Consider the following 21,786-nt stretch of genomic DNA (forward strand, 5'->3'; position numbering starts at 1 on the left):
AAGCCAAGAAATACCAGAAGGCAAGTAGGAGCAGAGCCAGTGGTGAAGCACAGACAGCACTTCCCCCAGGCACCTGGTGTGTGTGTCTGCATGGGAGAAGTCTTGCATTTTAAAAGATATCACTGAAGCCTGAAAAAAAAAACCAACCCAACTGTGAAAGTAATTGTCTTTCTGAAAGGGAAGTTAGATTAACTGTTAGAGGCATCAGCCACCTGGTGAAGGTTTCTCAGTATCACCCAAGGTGAGAATGGAAACCGTTGGGGTGATACTGGTCAAGCCCCATTCAGACACTGCTCCAGCTTACAGGCAGCTCTGGTTGAATTAAACGCCTTCCCAAAGGGCACAAAAACCAAGAGCTTTGCTTATAGTAGACAAGAACATCCAGATGGGCGCTGGACCAGCAGTACCGCAACGGCTACACTCTCACCTTGGGTGATACTGAGAAACCTCCCCCAGGTGGATGAGGTCTGTAACAGTCAGCACAACTTTCTTCTCAGAAAGTCATTTACATTTGCAGTTAGTTTCTCTTCAAGGCTTCGGTGATCCTGATGGGGGGAGGGATGGAGACACAGATTTCACCACTGCAGCTCACACATCTATAGGCTTCATAAGGAGGCACAGGTTTAAAAATTGGCACAGATGCCTGAAATCCTGACAGAACAGATACATGTCAAGTTCCTACTTCCTACTTTTCCTCTTTCAGCTAAAAGCAGAAACATCACAATACATGATACAGAAGTGCAGTCTAGCAGGAAGAGCTTTGACAAAGGGAACAAAACCCTGAGCTCCCCTAACCCTGAAGTCCTCGGTGATCCTGCGCCTAGCCCACTCCTCCACTCGGACACTGGACACCCGTTGCCCTACACAGCTCGGGAAGCACTCTGAGGAGCCACAATATCAGCAGCTAGAGGGGACATCACACTTGCTTCACATGCCATCTCTGACAACATTAACAAGAGCTCACTCCACAGCTTCATGGCACAGAGAACAGATGGAAGAATCTTATGCAGGTGATCCCAAATAAGCCAATTGCCTGTGACAACACTCCCTGCTCCAAAAGCACGTGTCAAAAGGTTACAGTAGAGGCTAGTAAGCTGAGTGACTTGCTCTTTAGGCAGGAGGAATCCACCCAATCCTTTCGAAGAGTTACTCGGAAAGGCTGGAAACTCCAGCAGGACCAGCAGCCAGAGCAGGGGGAGAACAATTGAGGATCCCACAGCAAGGAGGCGCCCTTGAAAGCCATCTTTTTGCAACACTTGGCTATGGCAGAACAGCCCACAAGAGCCTCATTCAGCTTCATCCTATCTCCACCTCTGGAGCACCCTGCTCACTAGGAGACAACACAAACTGCAGTGCCAGGACATGGGGGAGTGTAGCAGATCTGCCCACTACTGCTTCACTTCAAAGCTGGGCATAAACATAGACCAGTCATCTGTGTACCCCTACTTCTCACCCAGCCAAGAGGACAGCAGCCTTGCGGGGACAGCCAGATGCTGCTCTGGTAGCTGATGCTGTCACTAGACCAGCTTCACAGCAGCTCTGCGATGCATGTGATTTCCAAGAGAGAGAAGGGCCCCTGCACCCAAGCTGGGCAGAAAGCAATGCAGAGTTGGCAGCAACACTTGGCACCAGAGTCAGGCAAAATATTCTAAGAATCAAGACAATGTGCTGAATTTGCATTTGTGAGGGCTGGCAAAAGTTGTAGGCATTTCACATGTCACAGTTGCTCAGCAAAGTTTCTCCGTGAACTACAGCTGTTTGAATGCCAATAAAACAGGCAAGGGCTGTTTCCAATGGGGCAGTGCCCATTTGCCCACACAGATAAGGAAAAACAGAACTAGTAGCTGGGAGCAGGACATCTGAAGGTCCAGCCCCACCTGATTCATTAGCTAGTTACCATGGTTTGCTTGTAACATACTGTAGAAGAACACCTTTGAGATGTCACCATGTCTCATCTATTTTACAGAGGCCAGAAAGGGGAAGTTTATTGCCTACAGCTCTAAAAGGAGCCCTTCTTAAGCCTCAGACTAGAACTGAAGTCTTCTATAGCTAAGCAGCCTATTGCCTACATGCCAGACTATTGGTCTCCCTCTTCTTCACCCTTGTCATCCTCCAGGCCAATGGTTCCTTATGCAGATCGCACTGGCCCATCACCTTTGCAAATGCTGATTCTTTGGGGTTGTCTCATCACTCCCAGCCTTTCCCAGGCTTTCCTGCCCTTTTCCTGCCTACTGCCTCCCAGTAGCAACATGCTTGCCAGTGCAGAGCCCAACCCAATAAACTCAAGAGTTTCTTAATGCCCACTCCATGTTATGCCTCAGCTTTACAGAAGCAATGTCAGCAGCCTTTGAGAAAAGGCTGTCTGAGGGTTTTCCTGAAAACCATAGCCACAGTGCCACCAATGTTTGCAGCACTGCAAGTCTTAGCACAGGAAAAGAGTTGGCAGTTGCTAGTAATATCAAGATCTTAGAGGTCTGCAGACCTGTTCTGACCTGGCATCATGTAAGGGCCCCCATTCTTTCTACAGCCAGGGGAGATGAACAAGCAGCAGGTTTCCCCCTCTCTCCCCTGACACACACTATGCTAATAAAAAAGCTAAGAGAGACTGCAGGTTATCTTTGTGTTAGCTAAGGAGGATGACTGTGTTGCACTCATGTGGCTGCAGATGTCTTAAATCTTGGCCAACATAACTTTTGACTTGAATAGGAAAAAGTGTCCCTATTTTAAAGCCAGACTAGTTAAAAAAAAAAGAAGTTTCACTGCATAGTTCCCTCTCTGAGTAACAGTCACCATCTCAAGTCAAGCTGGAGATTGACATGAGGCTGACACAAAGAGGAACAGAATAAATGCACAGACCAGTAGGAAGAAAGACATAATTATGAGCCTCTGAACAGCCTTTCCACATTGTTTCTGACTGCCAGAAGGGAATTATCCTAGGCAGGTCAGATTCTAAACATGCTCTTCATACTGAGAGCCCTCCTCTCTCCTCTACAACTTGTTCACGCCTATTAGAACAAATGCTTTCCACTTTCTTTTCCCGGAAGGGTAAGTGCAAACTGAGCAGATAACATAATCCAACTTTTAGACACAGTCTGCCTGACAGTTTTTTCTGTCTCCACTTTCTGAGAGAACATCATGTACCATAAAAAAAAAAACTAGCAGCTGCAATGCAAACCAGCAGAGCTTAAGGGCGATCCAAGAGGGGCATTTCTAGAAGACTACTGGACTGAGAAGGGAGAAGAGATTTCAACAACTCCAAAGACTATTAGCACCCTCAGCAGGTACAAAGCCACCATCTCACTCTCTCCAACCTGGCTACTCATCCCTTTAGGCACAGCTGCTGGCAGAACTGCAGAACTTCCAGCACTATTCAACTTTCCCCCTTGAGGAGCTTCCACAGCAAGCTGGTAGGAAGTGAGGACAGAACTCCCTGCCGACTAGCTGGCTACAGTATATCCTATTATGCAGCCAGGCATAGACTGCAATGGCCTTTCTGCTAAAGAGGAAAATACTTTTCCATATGACAATTCAGCATCAGGAACAGATTCAACACATCACACTGCCCTCAGAGAAACAGACCAAGACTGCTAAAGAGAAGCAAGCAGCAAACCCAGTGTGCAAGGACAGATGGCAAAATAAGATGTTCTCCAATCCTTCCTTCCGTTTGCTTCATAGGGACTGCCAAGGAAGTGACACAGCCTGTATATCTACATGCTCCACATGACCTCCACTGGCAGCCATACCCTTGCTTGGGAAATTACTTTCACTCAGTGCTGCGACTTGCACTCAGACACAGCTCCAAGTATTTCTTAGGTAAGCACTTAGATTAGTTCATTGCAGGTAACTAACTGACTAGAAAAAAAGACAACAGGATAAGGAAATCCCCTGAACAGAAAACAGTCCAAGACTGGGAGAACAGTAGTGGAGGCATATTGTCCTCTGTGTGCTTCCCTTGCTTTTGTTCTTCCCTAGGCATTTGCTTGTAACCACTGCTGGAGATTACTGGGCTAGAAGGACTCCTGGTCTGTGGCAGCACAGCTATCCTTATGCTCTCCTAGAAAAACTCAGGCCAGTTACTGCCCCAGCAGAGCACGGAGAGGGAAGGAGGAGCTAAGCATGTCTAGCAGTGATAACTGCAGAGAGGAAAGGCCAGACCTTACCGTAAGTGACCATAAGCAGCAAAAAGTTGCCATTGCGGAGCAGACAGAGGATTGATTGCATGTAGGAATACTCCTCTGTTGGTCTTGACCGGATCAAGGCCTGAGCTCGGCTCGGAGGGTATGGGGGCTTCTCCTTAAAGACTGAAACCAGATACAAAATACACCTGTTTGTAAATGGTGCAATCAGGGAGCTTGAGCACGCACTGTGGGTAGAGCCATTTGAGGGACGGCAGAGGGGCTAGTAAAAACAAGTGTACAAAACACACCATCGTCCTTATGCTTTGATCTCCATGCATGAACTTATCCAGGACCAGCAATGAAGAGGGTTTCTCCAACAATAACGCCTGCCACTGGGGAAACACCTTGCCGTCAGTTAGCTTTTTGTCAATTAGCTTTTTGTGTAGGCGGTGTCTGGCAGCAACAAAAGAGTTCTCAGAACTAATAATGGCTTTGTCTCCAGGAGGGTGGCCAGCCAGCTGTGAAAGTGTTGCATGGAGTTACAAATGCAAAAGTGGAATGGGAAAAGCCAGCTGGCAAAGGTGGCCTGGAGCCCTGCAGTGCCCAGTGCCTAGAAAGCAATGACCTATGCCAGGTTTTATTTCAGTCCCAGCACTTCTTAGGCTGGCCAAGCCATCTGCTGTCCCTAACTAGCATTAAAGTAGCATCCAGAAATCCTGGTCGCAAGTGATACTGCTGTACCAGGTGCTAGACAGCCATTTTTGTACCTTGTCTATTCCCTGCCCCAGATTCTTTAAAGTCTACATGTGATTCAGCCACCAGGCAACATGAACAAGCTGGCAAGAGGAGCCTATAAAAAAAAAGAGAAATTACATGGAGTTCAGCAGACAAGCTCTGCTCTCCAGTGAGCCTGCCAATCTTTCATGCTAAAGATCTGGCTTCCACTTCACATGTTAAGCAGGCGAATTGCACCTCTGGTGTCCTGCTACTGTCCTTAATGCTTCCTTCTCTCCACTCATAACTGGTTACCTTTTTTTTTCCTGGGAACACCTTGTTCCTGTGATGCCATATAACCTGCCTCTTTCTCCCTACCCTTAAGAGATAGTCAGGTCCAAGACATAATCCAAGGCCCAGCACCCTGTTTGCAGGTAAGATGACTGTGAACCTTAGAAGATTTCTGTTGGCTTTTAAAGGACTTACTCATGCCAGGGTTTTATTACGCAGGCGATCAAAGAATGAAATGAACAATTTGGCAGGCTCACTCACAACCTCTTGTACACCCCTCTACACGTGCTGTTCATCAAGGGCTTGAAGCAGCACAATATGATATTGCATGACCCTGTCAGCTGTGTGCTAGGACACATCCCCAAATAACCTCCCCGGCCCATTTCCTAGCACACAGGCCCCTCACAGACAGAGGCTGATCTTCTCAGTCCCACCTATGTACACTCCCACCTCCTTACCTATGACAACCAGGATGAATAGGGCTGTTGCCACGCCTGCAGTTGCGAAGAACATGATGCTGATATGGTAGGCCAGCTTCTCCACATCCTCCACATTGGGAACCAGAACTGGAGGGACCAGAAAGCCCACAGCAATGCCGAGCTAAAGCAGGAGAGAGAGGGAACACACAGAGGTGTGACATGGAACCCCAACACTGCCACCACCCCACAGCTAAGCCCCCTGATGCCCAGTAAGGGCTAACTGACCCTAATCCAATTTCACAACCAAGGTGAAAATCTTCTTTACCACCCAACAATTAAGAGATAAAAGCCAGGTACCCATTGCAATTAGACTATAAGAGAGGTCCCCCCATTGCACTCACAACTATTAGGATATTCAAGGCAAGGTGTTACAATAGAATTGAGCAGAATAAACACCTGCCTCCATCTAAGTGGAGGTCTTGCTTCCCTTGTCCTCCCCCATGCATATATGTTCCTGTCCGCGCACACATCCCACTCCTCATGTTGCACCTGCTCTGGTGCTGGCCTGATCACCTGGTAATCGAATCTTGCTCATTAAAAATGGCAGAAAACAAACTGTCAAAACCCACCACAATTCTTTACTGGGTTAATGAGTTGAACCAATTTATTTTCCAGCCAGACAAGCACAAGGGCCGAGACAGAAACCTGCCCACTCCTGATGAGCGAGATATTAATCTGGCTCAGCCACTTTATGACACTGTTTCCTATTGAGCCCCCTCCCAAGACAAGGCTCACCCTATGACTGCTAGGAGAACCTAGAAAAACATCAAGGTTGAGAGTGGAGGAAGTGCTGACAGCACATATCCTAAACATTGAGGTTGTGTGATGGGGCTTGACAACTGCCCCTGGATAAAATGCTTGGCTATGAAGAGCTGCAAGAAGAAACCCCTGCATCGCTGGCCTCTACTGTGCCAAGAGCCCCACATGTCCAGCTGAGGAGCTCCTGCAGTGGCAGCACATATTTTAGTGAGGATATTAGGGCTTTTAACTCCACAGCTATTTCTCCAGGACAGCAACAAGGAGCTGTAGCAGCACAGGCTTTGCCAAACTGGTAAGTGGGACTGACAGTGGCACAGACCTTCAGTGCCACCCTCAAATGGGAGAGAGAAGGGAAGAAATAACTGCTTTGGTGCTTAGGAGCACACTCTTCTTTTCATAAAGTGGGAACCAAAGTGCACTCAGCACACTCATGAGCACTCTAAACACAAGAGGAGCCTATGAAAGCCACTTTTCCCCCCTTTTGTGTTTCACTGTTTGTGGCTGCATTTCAATCACCGTTTGGTTCCCAAGCACTGTGTGTTTACCTGTTCCCCTGGCCCTTCCCAGTACCTGCAGCCCTCTCAGACATCAGAAAAAGAGCCATGCTCAAGCTCACCTCTTGCTTGCTCTCAAGGTTCTGCACACCCACCCATTTGGGGCAAAAGCAATGTTTTGTTTAGCAACACCCTCATTTTTGCTATTTCCTGATTTAAGCCTGTGTTTGCTGTTGTGGACAGTGACAAGGCACACACAAGAGCCTCCAGTAGGTGGAAGGAGTGAGAAAGCACCCAAGAAAGAGACATGCCAGGTGGCCATGCAGCCATTCTCATCCTTGCTTGAAACAGATTTCCAATCTCTTTTGCAGGCATTTACCATTTGCCTGGAGACAAAAAAGTGCTAACAGTACCAGAACAGTGCTAGCTGAACCAATACAGACTAGCAGCATAAAAAAAATCCCACCCCCAGTGGTTATTTATGCTACACCAATACAGCCTCTATAGAGCCACTGCTCTCATCACAGTAAGAGGCAGGAGTATGCAAAACATGGAGATGAGGATACAGTCAAATTAAGCCCGTTGCATTTACTGTTTCCTTATAGGAAACAATGGATCAATAGGAATCAATTAGCATCACCATGGGCTGGAGAGGATAGTGTTTTATGCCTCAGTGATGAATGAACAGCAGGAAGACAGCACCACTAGCCAACCGCTGCCCTACAGAAGGATTCTGCAGTGCTCAATGTCTTCATAGTCCCTAGAAAGAGTCTATAAGTATGGAAAGCAAGGACTAAGAAAGGCAAGGACTATGCTGCTCATAAACCACATCCAAGCATGACAGCATACAGAGCAGAACGACCCAGGAGCCTGTAACCCAGGCATGAGCTCAAGACACGTTGCCTGGGCTGCCTTCTAGCAAAAACTCCTTGTGCTTTCCACATGCCTCCTCTGTCACATCTCCATGTCTCTGGGGTGCTGATGAACTCATTTTGGAAGACCCACTCATGGGCCAGGATCGAGATCACAGAACAAATACACTTCATGTGCTATATCTGGTAGTTGGGATAAAAATCAGCTTGTGCCATCCAGCCCCAGAAAACTCCCTACAAACTCCCTCCTCCTCCATCCAGCTGGGGGATTTTTGAGACAGGAAGAATGCTTATGTTTCAAACAGAGCTATCTGCTAGGTTCAGACACCCTATTTAGCTTACAAACAAGTAACTTTCAACCATGTCTGGCCAAACTTCTGCTGTGTCAAACAACACACTCCACTGGGACCTCGAATAGCCTGGGTCAGGATCAGCAACAGGCATCTGTGCCAGAGTTCATTTCTTGGTGCTGGGACATCACAGGGAGCTGGTGGGATGAGTCACCAAGAGATTACAGTTGTGCCCCACTGCTTCAGGGCACTGTCAGGAATGAGATCCTTCAGGTGTTGGTCAAAAGGACTGAAGACAGACACAAATTGTGCTGTCCCAGATAGCAAGTCAAGGACTGAAAGAGCTTAGGAGGAAAATTAAGAGACCATTAGGAAGGTTAAACGTTCCTAACACCCACCCAGCACAGGCAATCTCTGACACAGGACTAAACTTGCCAGAGCTCAACTTTGTTCAGACATGGCCTATCCCCAGCCTCTCGTCACAGTGAGTCAGGTCTGCTCTCCTCCTCTGCACTGCCCGCTGACCCCTGAGACTCACTGACTAACAGCGAGCACAACTATCAGCTGGCTTAGAGGCTTCAACCTCTGATCTTTATTAAATTGCACACCTTCCCCCTCTCTGCACAAGGGAAACAAGCCTGCAGCTGCACAGAAGAGTGCACAGAAAAGGCAACTGCACCAAACAGATGCTCAGAGATCGCTCCTAGAGGGCAGAAGCCTGTTTGTCTCTGCAGCACATTTATTTTGCCCTGCTTGTGGCCAAAGTGCAGGCCTGTGGCTCTGGTGTGCCTGCTCAGCCCAGAACACAGCCACACTGGGCTTCACTCCTTAGCATTCCCAAGGGTTCAAGCTTCAAGGAAAAGACTCTCAACATTGCTCCTTTCCATTTGAGGGAAGAGTCCTACTAGCTCTTACATATCAGGTCTCATGTGTGCCCCTCCACCCTTTACCAAATAAGGTCTATAAACACCTGCCTGGAAATGGATCCTTTGTCCTATCACCATTTCATTCTTGGAAGAACTGGGCTGGATTCCTGCACTAGGTGCTTCTTGGCTTCCCGCTCTCTGCAATCACGTGCTACTGAATGAGCTGCAATCACGAGCTGCTGAACCATAGCAAAACAAGAACAGGAAAGGAGGAGAGATCCATGCTTTATTCTGACCTCTGACGTAAGTTTCTCCAGGCCCACAGTCAAGATTCACTCTTTTCAGGTCTCCCTCTAGCTTCTCCTTCCTGAAAAAGGATCTACCTGATGTACCTAGCAGAGAGGGTATTGAGAATCTGTTTTGCAAATTGTTCAGAAATACTTTACTGGGAAGTCCTATAGTCATCACTTACCCAATGGGACACAGACTTACTCAGCTTTCTTGGACACTACTGTTGTCTTTTCAGAAGACCTAAACAATTTTTCTAAATGTAGATGGAGGTTTTGTCTTCTCTTCTGCTCCCAAAAAAGGAACCACTTTTATCCATTAGGAGTTTGTTAAACCTTTGTGAAGGACTAGATGGTAGAAGAGGGAAAAAAATCTCAGCAGACATATAAAATGTAGCTCCTACTGCTACTTCAGAGCAACTGATGGTACCACTCCTATGAAGATGAGGCTCCTTGACTTCACTAACACTGAAGATTTCCTGGAGGATACTCACAGACCCTGGCTTATTCATACCATTTTTAGCAACAAAGACAAGCTCTCAACAACCCAATGAGTACTATACAGCACATACTTGACCTCTCACAAGGAGATTTTTAGCCTGGTCCTCAGCAAGCCAGTGCCTGAACACCATCAGCCCAACAGACAACACTGCAACCCAGCTAACCAGAAAATTTAAAGATGCCTTAGCAAGTGAAAAATAACTTTTCTCCCTTCTCCACACCTCTTATATCAGGGCTGGGAAAATAAAGCAATTTAAAACCAAGGTTGGTTCTGCAACAGTCTGTGCTACCCTCCTTACAGAGACCATCAGTCATTAGGGTTTGTAGTGTAGTCCCTCTCACCAGCATACAAATCAGCACCTCCAACCTTTGTGCAGGCAGAAAGGTCTCCAAGACCCATATAGATAGGCTCGAATTCCCAAAATTTGGCATATCATTCACACCCAAAACACACAACACTGTCCTGATTTCTGAGAATCTCTCCTTAGGAACCAGGCTGCTGGCACTTTATTTTAAGAAGGCTTTGGGGTAATTTTTAAAGAGAATATGAGGGAAGTCAACAACTACAGCAGAGTGCACTGTTCAGATGACTTATTCTTTAAAGACTGGTAAAGGATAGAAGATTCCCCTTTTGACCAGTTGACCAGTCCCAACAACAACATCACATTCAAGATTCAAGTGTATACAAGAACAGGCAATAAAACCAAGAGCCGATGGCTAATAAGATGGTATAAATGTACCTGAAGTCCTGAAATGGAAAATGGGATGTCTAATTTAAGTTTAGCTGTCTGTATACTAAGTCTGCTGAAGGAGGTTAATCAGTGCAGTATCAGCATAAAAATTGAATGATTGATGGAGGAGTAGGTCTCCACCTTAAAGAAAACTTAAGAGTCAGCAATGGGAATAAAGAAGCCCTATAAAATTCCGTAAGTAAGCACAAATATTGACAGAGGAGACCACCAAACCCAGAAGGTCAATTAAAGTGTTAACAGACAGAAAGAGAGAGATGCTGCAAAGGCAGAAAAAATACAACAGTGAGAAATTTCAACAATGCCCTTGCAGACTAAATAAGTGTCATGTCAGGGATGATGCAGAGACTGCATTTTTTGATTCCATAAATACTCTTTTCTAAGGAGAACCTATAAGAGGCAGCACAATTTGTGATTTAGACCTAGAGCAGCACAGTGTGACCACAATCAATATTACAGAACGGTTCTGCACTGCACTCAAATTCAGCTTCCTTGCAGCAGCAACAAAATAAAACCCACCCTCCAAAGCACTATGGTAATATTTAACTTGCAAAAGCTGCCTAAAAGGAAAGAAGCTTGTTAAAAGGAAATTAAAAAGAAAAGCCAAGAAATTAAATGCTTGCAAGTGGCACGAAGACTGTGTAAAGACACCACATCAGAGGCTCAGTGTAAGCCTAGAGAATATTAGCAAAATATTTTAGAACAGAATAAAGGAACCACAGTTAAGTAAGTTAAAAAAAAAAAAAAAGCACCACACCAAAACAAAATAACCAACCACCGCCCAATGCAAAAACTGGACATTATGCCTTCAAGCAAAGAAAAAGACAGCAAACTAGACCAAGCCAAAGACCATAAGTAGGCCAAAATAGGCTCTGGAACAACTTTACAAACCAAGTCAAAACTCTTCAAACACAGCAAAATCAGGAAGCCCGCCAGAAAGTCTGTAGGACCAAAAGATGATCACTGTGGAAGAAGAACATTTGAGAAAGAGGGAGAACTAAATGAAGTCTTGCACCAGTGTTCACAAAATAATATTTATGGGAGGTCTCCACACCAACAGAACCTTTTCACATGGCAAAAACCTAAGGCATTATCAGTGGAAGACCTTAATCAATTTATTTCAACTGATTTCTTCTATGAGGTGTCAGGACCACATGGTATTCATCCAGGAGTTCAAAAGAACAAGTCAACAGAAAACCCACACTACTTGCACACAAACACACCAAACTTCTAACTCTGCTCTGTTACCAAATATTCAAATCAGGAATGGAGGAAGGGAAAAGCTATGTGAATTTTTAAGAGGCCTGGCACAGGCAGGAGTCCCAGAAAACCCCAGGGCCAGCAGCCTGATGGTTTGGCCAAATGGGCAGAAACTGTAACAATCAATCAAAAGATTGAAGTTTACATGTTGATAAACACCAATACAACAGGCTTTTCAGACATTATGATTTTAGTACCATCTCAGCAAGTTCCCAAGCCAAGACTTTGGAGAGTTAGGAGGATACATTCCTTTTTTTACTGTCTTTCCCTTAGCACTTAACCACTGATTGGCCTGGGGCTGCCTTACAAATTTGGCCTGACCTAGGCCAGATGATCCTCTATTCTGATGCATTGTACCTTTCCAAAGGAAAGGCTTTTGGGAAACAAAACAAAACAAAACAAAAAATCAAGGCCTTCACCTGCTCTCAGCAAAGAGAGCTCATTGCATTTGTCAACACACCACTCAAGCTACTCTACCTTTCCACTCCCAGACGAGTGACTTTTAACAGGGCCCACACTCATTTTGATCTGGTCATCAAACTTTCACCCACACCTCAGATCAGCCTGGAGAACAGAAATAGGAGAATCTAACTACCCACTGCAGACCTCTCATTGAGAGGTGTTTGTGAAACTCTATCAAATGCAATGTTTTAAAGCATGAATAAAACAAACACTTCATCTGTGCCAAAGACTTCCCTCCTGGCAGACCTACACTGAGCCACCCACACAATGCCACTGCCAGAAGCCTTCTGAGGGTCACAACAACCCAGTTCCCTCCAGGGCCACCCCTCCATTTCTAACAGAGTGTCCTCCACTGCCTCCAAAAGCAGGGGAGCAGGAAAGATCCATGTAACTGCTGGGGACATGCAGTACCAGTCTTGAACCATTTACTTGCAATGCACAGCACTACCTCTAATGCTTAACATCTACATCAACCAAGGAACATGGAGATGAGGAATCCTCTAGAAAACCAGAGGGACTACCAGGCTTTGGAATAAAATGACTCATACTTCAATTATTTTAACAAGTCAGTCCTGCAGTACACACCGATTTACCTGTTTTCTGACACATATGTTTAAGCCTGTAGGGCTTCACATTTTCAAGATGTTCTTCCCCAGACACAACAGTAGAAATGGTTTTGGGTTTCTGGATTTGGTTTGGGGTTTTTTTTTTATTATACTTCATTCTAATACAAGTGGCTTCAGATACTGAGAACTTAAAACAAATCTTGTGAGATTTCCCAAATGAATGATAACTGACCCAACAATATTATCACCAAGGAAGCCAAGGTTCTTGGTGCAAAGTCACAAAGCAAGCCTGCACACAGCAACTGTTGTTCTAGAAACCTCCATCTCCGATAACAACCACAACAATAGATTGTCTCTCCAAAAATCTTACAGACAAAACACACAAGCCAAATACAGCAACATCCGTGCTGTTCAGTAACAGATGAGACTAGATCAGGATGTCATGTGGCCCACACTAGTAGTGCAAATCAGTGCAAAGATGCAGAACGTAACTGGTAGTGGCAAAAGGACACATCTGATAGGTGAGAGGAGGGGGAAGTTGCAGTTTGCTGGATCTGAACAATGCGCCTCTTGTTGCAGTAGGAAAACCCTTATGAAGGGGAACAGAAAGGGTCCCCTTCTCACTACATCGCTTTTACACGTATGAGAGGGGAACTTTGAACCAAGCTCAATACACACAGGACCCATATCAGAAGCCTCTCCAACAGTTCTGCCAACATAACTAAAGGCATCAGACCCGCATCTCCATTCACCCAGGGAACCACTTTGAGGAGGTACCTTTACAAAGCCCAGGACAATGCAGCCTCTTCCTCTACTTTTGTCTGTGTGTCAAAGCTCTGCCTTGCTGTGCTCCCTCCTTTTCTAACTACAGGTGCCTCCCACGCTATCACCGTGACGTTTCACAGGAGCAGCTAAACTTTCTGACCCCACAGTTCACGTAACGCAATCTGCAGAGAGCAGACAGCCACCCCTGTCTCACACCCTGTGACCCCTACTGCACATTGGCTTCCCAATCCTTTACTATCAGCACAGGTCCCAACTGCCTTTCTATACAAAAGCTACAGTAGAATTGAAAATACCCAACTGAAGAGCTGTGTAAATCAGAAGCTGCCAGTTCCTACCCAGTATACTTTTGTCTGGATTGCTGTCCAGAATATGCTTCTTCCATACCACTGACAGCAAAACTAAAGGAGTCTGTTGAAATCCAGATAGTCAGAAAGTCAACATATGTGAACATTTGCAAACCACAGCTTAGTCACCTTTCTTGCAGTGTTTTAAGAAGCAGAAAGGACGCAAGTTGTGAAAGGAAAGACTGTAATCCAGGCCTTGTGGCAAGATAAGATAGGGCTTAGGCTCTTTTTTACTCTCCCACTGATGAGGGAGATAATGTATTTTTTCAAACCGTACTTGCACAACCAAAGCTCTTCTGGAAGCAAAGCAAATACCCTTCCTCATCACACTTCTGCTTCTGTGGCATCATCTGATGGTGCTTAATATGATGCAATGCTGTATGATGAAGACTACTTCTCTATGCAAGTCATTCAACGCCTCCCAGCCTTGAATGCACCTTCCCCCAGTTTAATGGGAAAGAAACACAACACAGCAAAACAGCAGTAGGTAAGAGAGAGTAAAGCAGAAGAGGGGTTTCAGCTCTGACTGCTACCTCAGCAGCTGCTGGAATCTGCAGTCAGGATATAATACTTTGGTCAACGACCTACTACAGTCACCTAACATAGCCAGCCCTGGGGGATCCTGCAGGGCAAGTGCTGAGGGTGCCATAGGGCAGCCCCTCCCAGCAAAAACACTGCAGTCATTCATTTAACTCCCATGCAGCTTCCACAGATGATAACCCAAAAGCCAACTGCTTCTGTGAGGGAGAAGGGGCAGCTGCCTTTGGTGCATGGCTGGGAAGGGACCACCAGATGAAATGGGTAGAAAAAGTTCATTTCAGGCTGTAGTGTCCATTCATAGAAACTTAGGCATTCCTGGGAAAGCCACATGGCTATTTGGTCAGCACGCCCTCCCACACTGAGCCACATCCAGGACCTCAGAGAGTTGGCCACATTGCACTCCTTGTGATCCAAGAGCTCTGATCCACCCTGCCCTTTTTTAGAGGGGGAGAAGGGAGCCAGGGCTGGAGAATGTCAACCATTAACCACTGTGACTACCAGGTCCTCTTGGTTCCTTGCTAAAATCTTCTCTATTCTAATAGCTAAAACCCCAGGAGATACAGGGCCACGCTACAGAGGGATGTGAGGCAGACCACCACCTGCCCCTATTTCTAACAGGGATCAAATCTCATCTGAAGAGATGGGGAGCCTCCAGTAGGGACAGAACAGCCAGAGAGATCTAGAAGTCCACCTGAAGACAGGAATTCCACAGGATGTGCTCCATTTTCACAACACTTAGACTTTCAGATGCTGCCTTCCCTGAAGGGCAAAAGGTACAGAACAGAGTTAGCAGTGAGGCATCAAACAGCAGCACATGCTCAGCACAAACAGTGCTGCAGGCTCACCAGCACAAAAGCAATGGCCATTCAGATGTTGTAGACCCAATTATTTGGCAACACCCACCCACCCACCCACTACCCCATGCAGACTCTTTCCGCCAATTCAGAACAAGAAGAAAGGACCTACCAGGAGAGAGAGCAAGCATTTGCCTGAATTTCTTTCACAACTTATAATCCAGTTTGTCCACTTCAAAAGCCATCACCTAATCACTGCTAGACTGGCACTCCCAGCAGTCTGCAGATAGCACCTAAAAGCTCTGCCTCGGGCCATTTCTGTTATGGAAGCCCTAAATCTTTGAAGTCACATGCCAGCTGCATCAGCAGAAGGACAGACCCCACCTGAAGATTAGCAAGGTGCTGCATCCTTTTTCCCCAGAGGCAGAGATTAATGCAAAGCTGAAGTTTTCTTTTCTCCCAAACCACATCAACACCTTTTATCAACCCCTGCTAAAAAATGACGAGGCAAAATTACAGCAGAAACGTTGTCTAACATGCCCACATCCTTACTCTCAAGCCCATCAGCTGCTTTTTTCTCTTCATCAGAATGGCAAGAGCCAGGAACAAGGTCTATTTCAATCAAAAAAGTGACAATATTTGTGGCAAAGAAATACAAAGTCACAAACACAAATGTTCTTTCATTGCCCCTGTGCAACACAGTCACACAATCGTCTGCGTGCTGCCCATGTCCCTTGCCCATCAAGTGACAACAGGAAGATACAGCAGTAAGAGATATGCCGAAAACCAACATGCCTGAAGAAGCGTGGCCCAAGCACAGCAATCCAGCACACGCCATGGCAGCTGAAGCAGAGAGCTGGTACCTGGCCACCACGCTCCAGCTTATAAATCTCAAAAAGCCACGAGAATTTAACTCATTACCTAAACATCCTCACCACTGTGTTAGTTCTGTCATGCCACAGCACCATGTTTCCTCATCCCCAAAAGACAGCAGAGCAAGTATGTTAAAGGAAGGGGCAAGGCCTGCTGCTCCAGAAAGCACATACACCTGCAAATGCTAGTATCTCAGGAGAGCATTTCTTCCTGCTGTGGTCCTGTCACCAGAGAGAATGAGAGGACGGTCTCCTTCCGACATAGAAATCAGAAGCCTGTTTGCTGCAACCTGTCAGGTCTGAACCACGGCCCCAAACAGGGAACAGGCTGACGAATCAATACACCAAAATATAACCAGCATGGCCTTACACAAACCACTCTCTCCCACCCACCTCTTGTCCATGGGACTTGGTGTAGATACCCAGCACCAAGCTCCTCCAAAAGTGACACTGCTGATGACGTAGCAGGCACGCTACTCCTGATGGCTGTATTTCAGAAGCATGTCAGACAAATTCCTCCCAATATTCAAACAGATCTGAAGGACATTAGTGAACTCTTCAAAACACTTCTGCTTCCTTAGCAATGAGATGCTAATAGTATTTTAATAACACTAATATTTTAATGCCAAAGTATCCAACATGCAAATAAACACTATTCTACACCTCCCTATACATGCATTTGCAGGGACAGGGAAAAAGAATGGAAAAACCTATGCATCTCCCTGTTAAAATGGGGAAAAGTAAAATGTCATGAAAACCAGCAGTGGGTGAATAAGGGAATGTGATCATCTCCTCCACAGGTGTCCACACTCTTCTAGAAGCTCTCCAGCATTGATTCAAGAGTGCTCAATCTAACCCTTCGTTGCACTTCAGATACCACAGCCAACACATGATCAGAAACAAGTGAGGAGAATCTGATACTCTACTAGGGTTTGTTTGTTTGTTTTTTAAAAGATATTTAATACCCAGTCTGACTGATTTAATGATTTACTTTTCAGGGCTAGCTTTGAAACTGAAGGTTACCACCACTCAGCAAGCAGCAGCAGCATCCTGAGCAGACATCACCCCGGCAGACCTCAATGAAGCAGCAGGCAGGGCTCTCCTCAGGACAGCGCTGCTTAAGTGCTGTCTAAGGCCAAGAGGGTAGGAGCAGAAAGAGGGCAGGTATATCAAAAAAAGCAGCAGTGACACTGCTGCACTCCTCCATATAGTTGGTTGCAATTCTTGATGGAGAGGGAAATCAGTGTTTAGCATTCAATAATAACAGTCATGATAACAACTCATGACAGAGTTTTCCACCTTGAGGATCTGTAACTAAGTGACGTGGCAAGGAAAGGAAAACCATACAGTTTTGTAGAGGAATGAGCATAGGGAATAATTTGCCATGCTGGCATACTGCAATTACAAACCCACTGTATTATACCCTTTGCTAACACTCCCTAACACACAGTCTTTAACTGCAGAGTCAGGAAAAAAGGATGCCTTTCTTTCTTTCCCCTGCCCACCATCAGCAGTAAACAAAATAGCTACTTTTCATTCACTGTGATTATGCACCTCAGGACCCTTGACTAAGGGAATTAATAGGTCCTTCCTACGGAGTACGCCCTGCCTTTAGTCATTGCCATTTCTGACTTCTCCAATTCTCTAAAAGGAAAGTCTGGGCTTACAAAGCAAAGGCTGTGTAGTGAACTGAGGTCTCATTGCCATGTCAGTTCAATCTCCAGAGCAGTGTGGAGCTCCAAAAGCATAGCCAAAGTTTGCTTTTCACAACCGATACACTAACCCCCTCCATTTAGGACGATGAGGATACCACACACGCATATAGCATAGGCTGAAACCCACTCTGTTTGGATTTGTTATGCACGTTGTTGAGTAACTCCACCTGAATAATTAAAAAAAGTCTGACAGCAAAATGCTCAGTTACTTATTTACTCCTAAATCAGCAGAGTGCTCATGCCAAGTTAAATGCCTTCCACTCTGAAGATTCACGTAAAACACATAAAAACCAACCCACTAGCCTGGGTGATAAGAGCAAAGAGGAAAGCTTGGATTCACTCAGAGAAAGATAAGTATGTTTTCTCTTTCCAGAGTCTCCTTAATTCCCTAGCGCTGTTCCACAGACTTCAGTTCCTCAAATACCATCTCTGAGCATTCACTCTTTTTGCCTCAGGAGTATCTAAATAAATACAGAAACCCAGGAATGTGGGGAAAGGAGACCTCAAGCCCACGGCACACAAAGTTATCTGTGAGGAAGAACCATGCATCAGAAACCAGCTGAACTGCAAACCATTCAAATCTGAATAGCAGCCACCCACAGACTGAATCAAAGATGGTCCAGGGTGGTGCAGAGAGTCACGTGTAGCAGAGTACATTGGATCTCAAAGCAAGGGACACAGGTCCAGCCTAACAGCTAATGCCAGGTTCCAATTCCCTCTTCTTGGTGTCAGCGTTGCGGAGCCACACTCACTTCGCTTATGCCATGTTGCATCAGTATTGGCCTATCTGCTTCATGCAACAGGGATGAGTGGGTGTTCTGGTGCAAGGGTCAAGAAGCTACTTCCCTGATCCTTCCAAAGCTGTGGAAAAACTTATCTCCTCCGAGCACCAGCTGACTACAAGAAAAGACTGTCACAGCTTGAGGAAGTGTGGGTCACTGGCCTCCTTGACCCACCTTGTTACAAGAGTGCTCTTGTAACACTTGTAACAAAAGTGTTACAAGGGAGCTTACCTCCCCCTAGCTTGATGGAAGGTTTGTTTCTTTTCAAAGCAACTGCTGGTAGAAACTCTGTACCTCATTTTTAAGAGGTGTGAAAGTGCTAAAGTCATTTTCCTCCAGGGCTCAGTGGCAAGTACCCTTTTCAGTATACAGCTAATCTCCTTTGTCCCACCTAGTTGTGAGCAGGAGGAAGATATTGCAGTGTCAAGTCCAGATGCAACTGCAGATCTGAGGTTTGCAGGACACTGCCTAAAGCACGTTTCTCAGCACCCCACATTCCCCTCCAGCCCATCCATGGTTCTACTGAATCACACCCCTGGAGTAGAGATTCGCAAACACGAGAGTAGGAGGGCACTGGAGAAGCCTCCCGAGTCCAAACACCTCTCAAAGCCAGACTTGTACCCAACCCCCACGCTGCCTCCAACTTTGTAGACTTGGGTCCCACCTGCCTTTGCCACCACCACCAGCCCACAGCCTAACCCCAGCTGCGTCCCTCCAGGTACCAGCTGCATTTCCCAGGGGGGAATTTCGTGTAACTGCCTCTTATCCCTGCTGCTGCCCTCCAGGCCCTGTGCATCTTTTCCCCCTCCCTGGTTTGCCCCCTTAGCACTCCCAGTCCCTGGCCAGGCAGGGGACAGCCGCCCATTACCTGGTTCCCGAAGACAGCAATGGAGCAGGCAGTGGAGACCTCACGGGGGCTGAACCAGACAGAGGCGATGCGCGAGGGCATGCCCAGGATGAAGACCTGGGCCAGGGAGCAGATGACCTGCCCCAGGACGGTGATGGGGAAGAGGTGCGGCTTCAGGCTGCCCAGCTTCACCCAGGCGCCCAGGGCGTTGAGGGCCGAGCCGGCCAGGGCGATGAGGCGCAGGCCCCTCTTGTCCAGCAGCCAGGCGACGGGGAAGAGCAGAGGGATGTAGGTGACCATGTAGCTCATGGAGAGCCAGTCGATGGCGAAGGTGCTCACGCCGTAGAAGCGCACGAAGACGTTGCTGATGCTGCCATACTGGATCCACTGGAAGGCGTTGCACAGGGAGTAGCTGCTGAAGAGCAGCACCACGACCCAGCGACGCCGGGACAGCCGCACCTCGGCGGTGGCAGCAGCGGCGGCAGCGGCCTCCCCCGCCGCCGCCGCCAGCCCCAGCGCCCCGGCAGGCTCCTGCTGCACCATGCCGGCAGCGGGGGCCGCTCGGCTCGGCTCGGCTCGGCCCGGCCCGGCCCGGCCCGGCTCGGCTCGGCTCGGCTCGGCTCGGCTCGGCTCGGCCCGGCCCGGCCCGGCCCCGCCCCGCCCCGCCCCGCTCCGCCCCCCGCCGGCACCCACCTGGCCGGGAAACCCCACCCGGCCGCCCCCGCCGAGCTCACTGGCTGCCTCCGCGCGGGGAGGAGGGGCCACGGCCCCGCCCTCCGCCCCGCCCCGCCCCGCCGCGGGGGCGGGAAGGGCGTCTGGCTGCCCGCGGCGGGGGGGACAGGGCCGGCCGGCGGGCCCGCCGGGGGGGCTGCGGAGCGGTAGCCGCGGAGCGGGCCCTGCAGAAGCGCTGCCTGCGCCACAGCAGAGTGGCCGCGACCCCCTCCCCACGGCCGCCGCCAGGCTGCCACTTCCCGGCCCCGCCGAGGGGCCGCCCCGCCCTAAGAAGGGCCCGGTGCTGGAGAGACTTCGGTCGTCAGTGCACAAACCGAAGTGACGAGCAGGACGTGGACTGACCCAGAACTGTGTCCTGGGGGGAGGCCGCGGGCGGGCGGGCGGTGCCTGACCCAGCCGGAGATGCCAGGGTGGGCACCTGGAGGATGAAGCGGTTTGGGGTTTCATTTGGGTGGGCTCCCGATGGTTTTTTTCATGACGTGGCTCGCTACGAAGTGAAAACATCCAGTGAAGTCAAAACATCTCAATGTGACTGAAGGAAAAGACCCAAAAGCGATGTTTGTTTTCATCCTCATGGGGAACTTGCAGTTACTGAGTCAGCTCTTGTTTTCCAATTCCTTTAGCAACACGCCACTCCGACAGATTCCTGCCTGGAGATCGCTTATAATCTACAGTTCATTTAATTAACATCGTGTTATGTGAATTGTACAAACGTTACTCAGCGCAAGCTTTAAAATGTGGACTTGGTTACATGCTACTGCTGTTCAGCTCTCTTCCGGCATTAAACACACAGCTCAAAGTTCACTTGGACAAATGGGAGCCATGACCTGTCTTTAGGATGTTGTATTCCTGAAACAAAGACTTGGATCAGAGAATGAAAAAGTGATGTTTCTCTGGCTTGTATTTACTTTGTGGAATGCTGTCAGAGGTTGCTGGCGCTGTCCTCCAAGTTATCCACCTGACTACTGCCAGGAGCAAAGGCAGACACTCAGCTTTGGTGCATTTATGTTCTTATTTCCCATGCCAGAAAAAAAAAAAACCCAAACAACAACAAAAAAACACCTCTGGACAAATTATTCCAAGGAGAGCAAATGTCACCTTAAGTGGTTCTTGCTGTGTATCCTCACAGAGCTCGCTTCTTGTCACCTGCTTAGGTTTCCTACTCCCAGCGGAGTGACCAGGCACTGGAGACAACACAACTGGAGACAAGCAAAGCCAGTGCAGCCTTCCCTGTGTGCTCTGCTGAAAGCACCGCAGGGCAGAGCTGCAAACCTTCCTACTCTCCCTCTCCTCTGCCCACAGCTTTGCCAGGGAGCCTCCAGCTTCACCTGGGCTGCTCCTTACCATGGTACAATATAACCATAATGTAGCCCTTTTACATAATAAACAAGGAAGCCTAATGCAGAAGCAAGAGCCAGAGAAAAGGTTTTCAGTCCCATTTATTATTAGGTTAGGCACCCAAAGTTACTCCAAGCTCTGTATGGAGACAACAGAAAGAACAGAGGAATTTGTTCTAATAAATTTGTAATTTAAATGTATCAGGAATGCAATGAGTGATAGTGGTGCAGAGAGTGCAGAGGTGAAATGGAGCAGAAAAAGGACTGTCATGGTCCGACTGCTGCTTAGTCTGAGAACTCTGAGGATATAACAGTAAAATAGTACAGAA

At 47.5% G+C, this 21,786-nt stretch overlaps 1 protein-coding gene across 1 annotated transcript in view; it reads right to left on the reverse strand.

The window, feature by feature from the left end:
* The window catches only part of FLVCR2 (FLVCR choline and putative heme transporter 2), a 41,143-nt gene extending 21,191 nt beyond the window's left edge, over nucleotides 1-19,952 (reverse strand). Inside the window, exons 1-3 of the mRNA XM_075030141.1 lie at nucleotides 19,410-19,952; nucleotides 5,582-5,723; nucleotides 4,161-4,301 (exon numbers count right to left, since the gene is read on the reverse strand). Of these exons, the coding sequence (XP_074886242.1) occupies nucleotides 4,161-4,301; nucleotides 5,582-5,723; nucleotides 19,410-19,931 (805 nt within the window). The 5' untranslated portion in view covers nucleotides 19,932-19,952. The remainder of the gene's footprint in view (nucleotides 1-4,160; nucleotides 4,302-5,581; nucleotides 5,724-19,409) is intronic.
* Between the last annotated feature and the right edge of the window lie 1,834 nt (nucleotides 19,953-21,786).

This window comes from Buteo buteo, chromosome 6, assembly GCF_964188355.1.
Source record: "Buteo buteo chromosome 6, bButBut1.hap1.1, whole genome shotgun sequence".
NCBI lineage: Eukaryota > Metazoa > Chordata > Aves > Accipitriformes > Accipitridae > Buteo > Buteo buteo.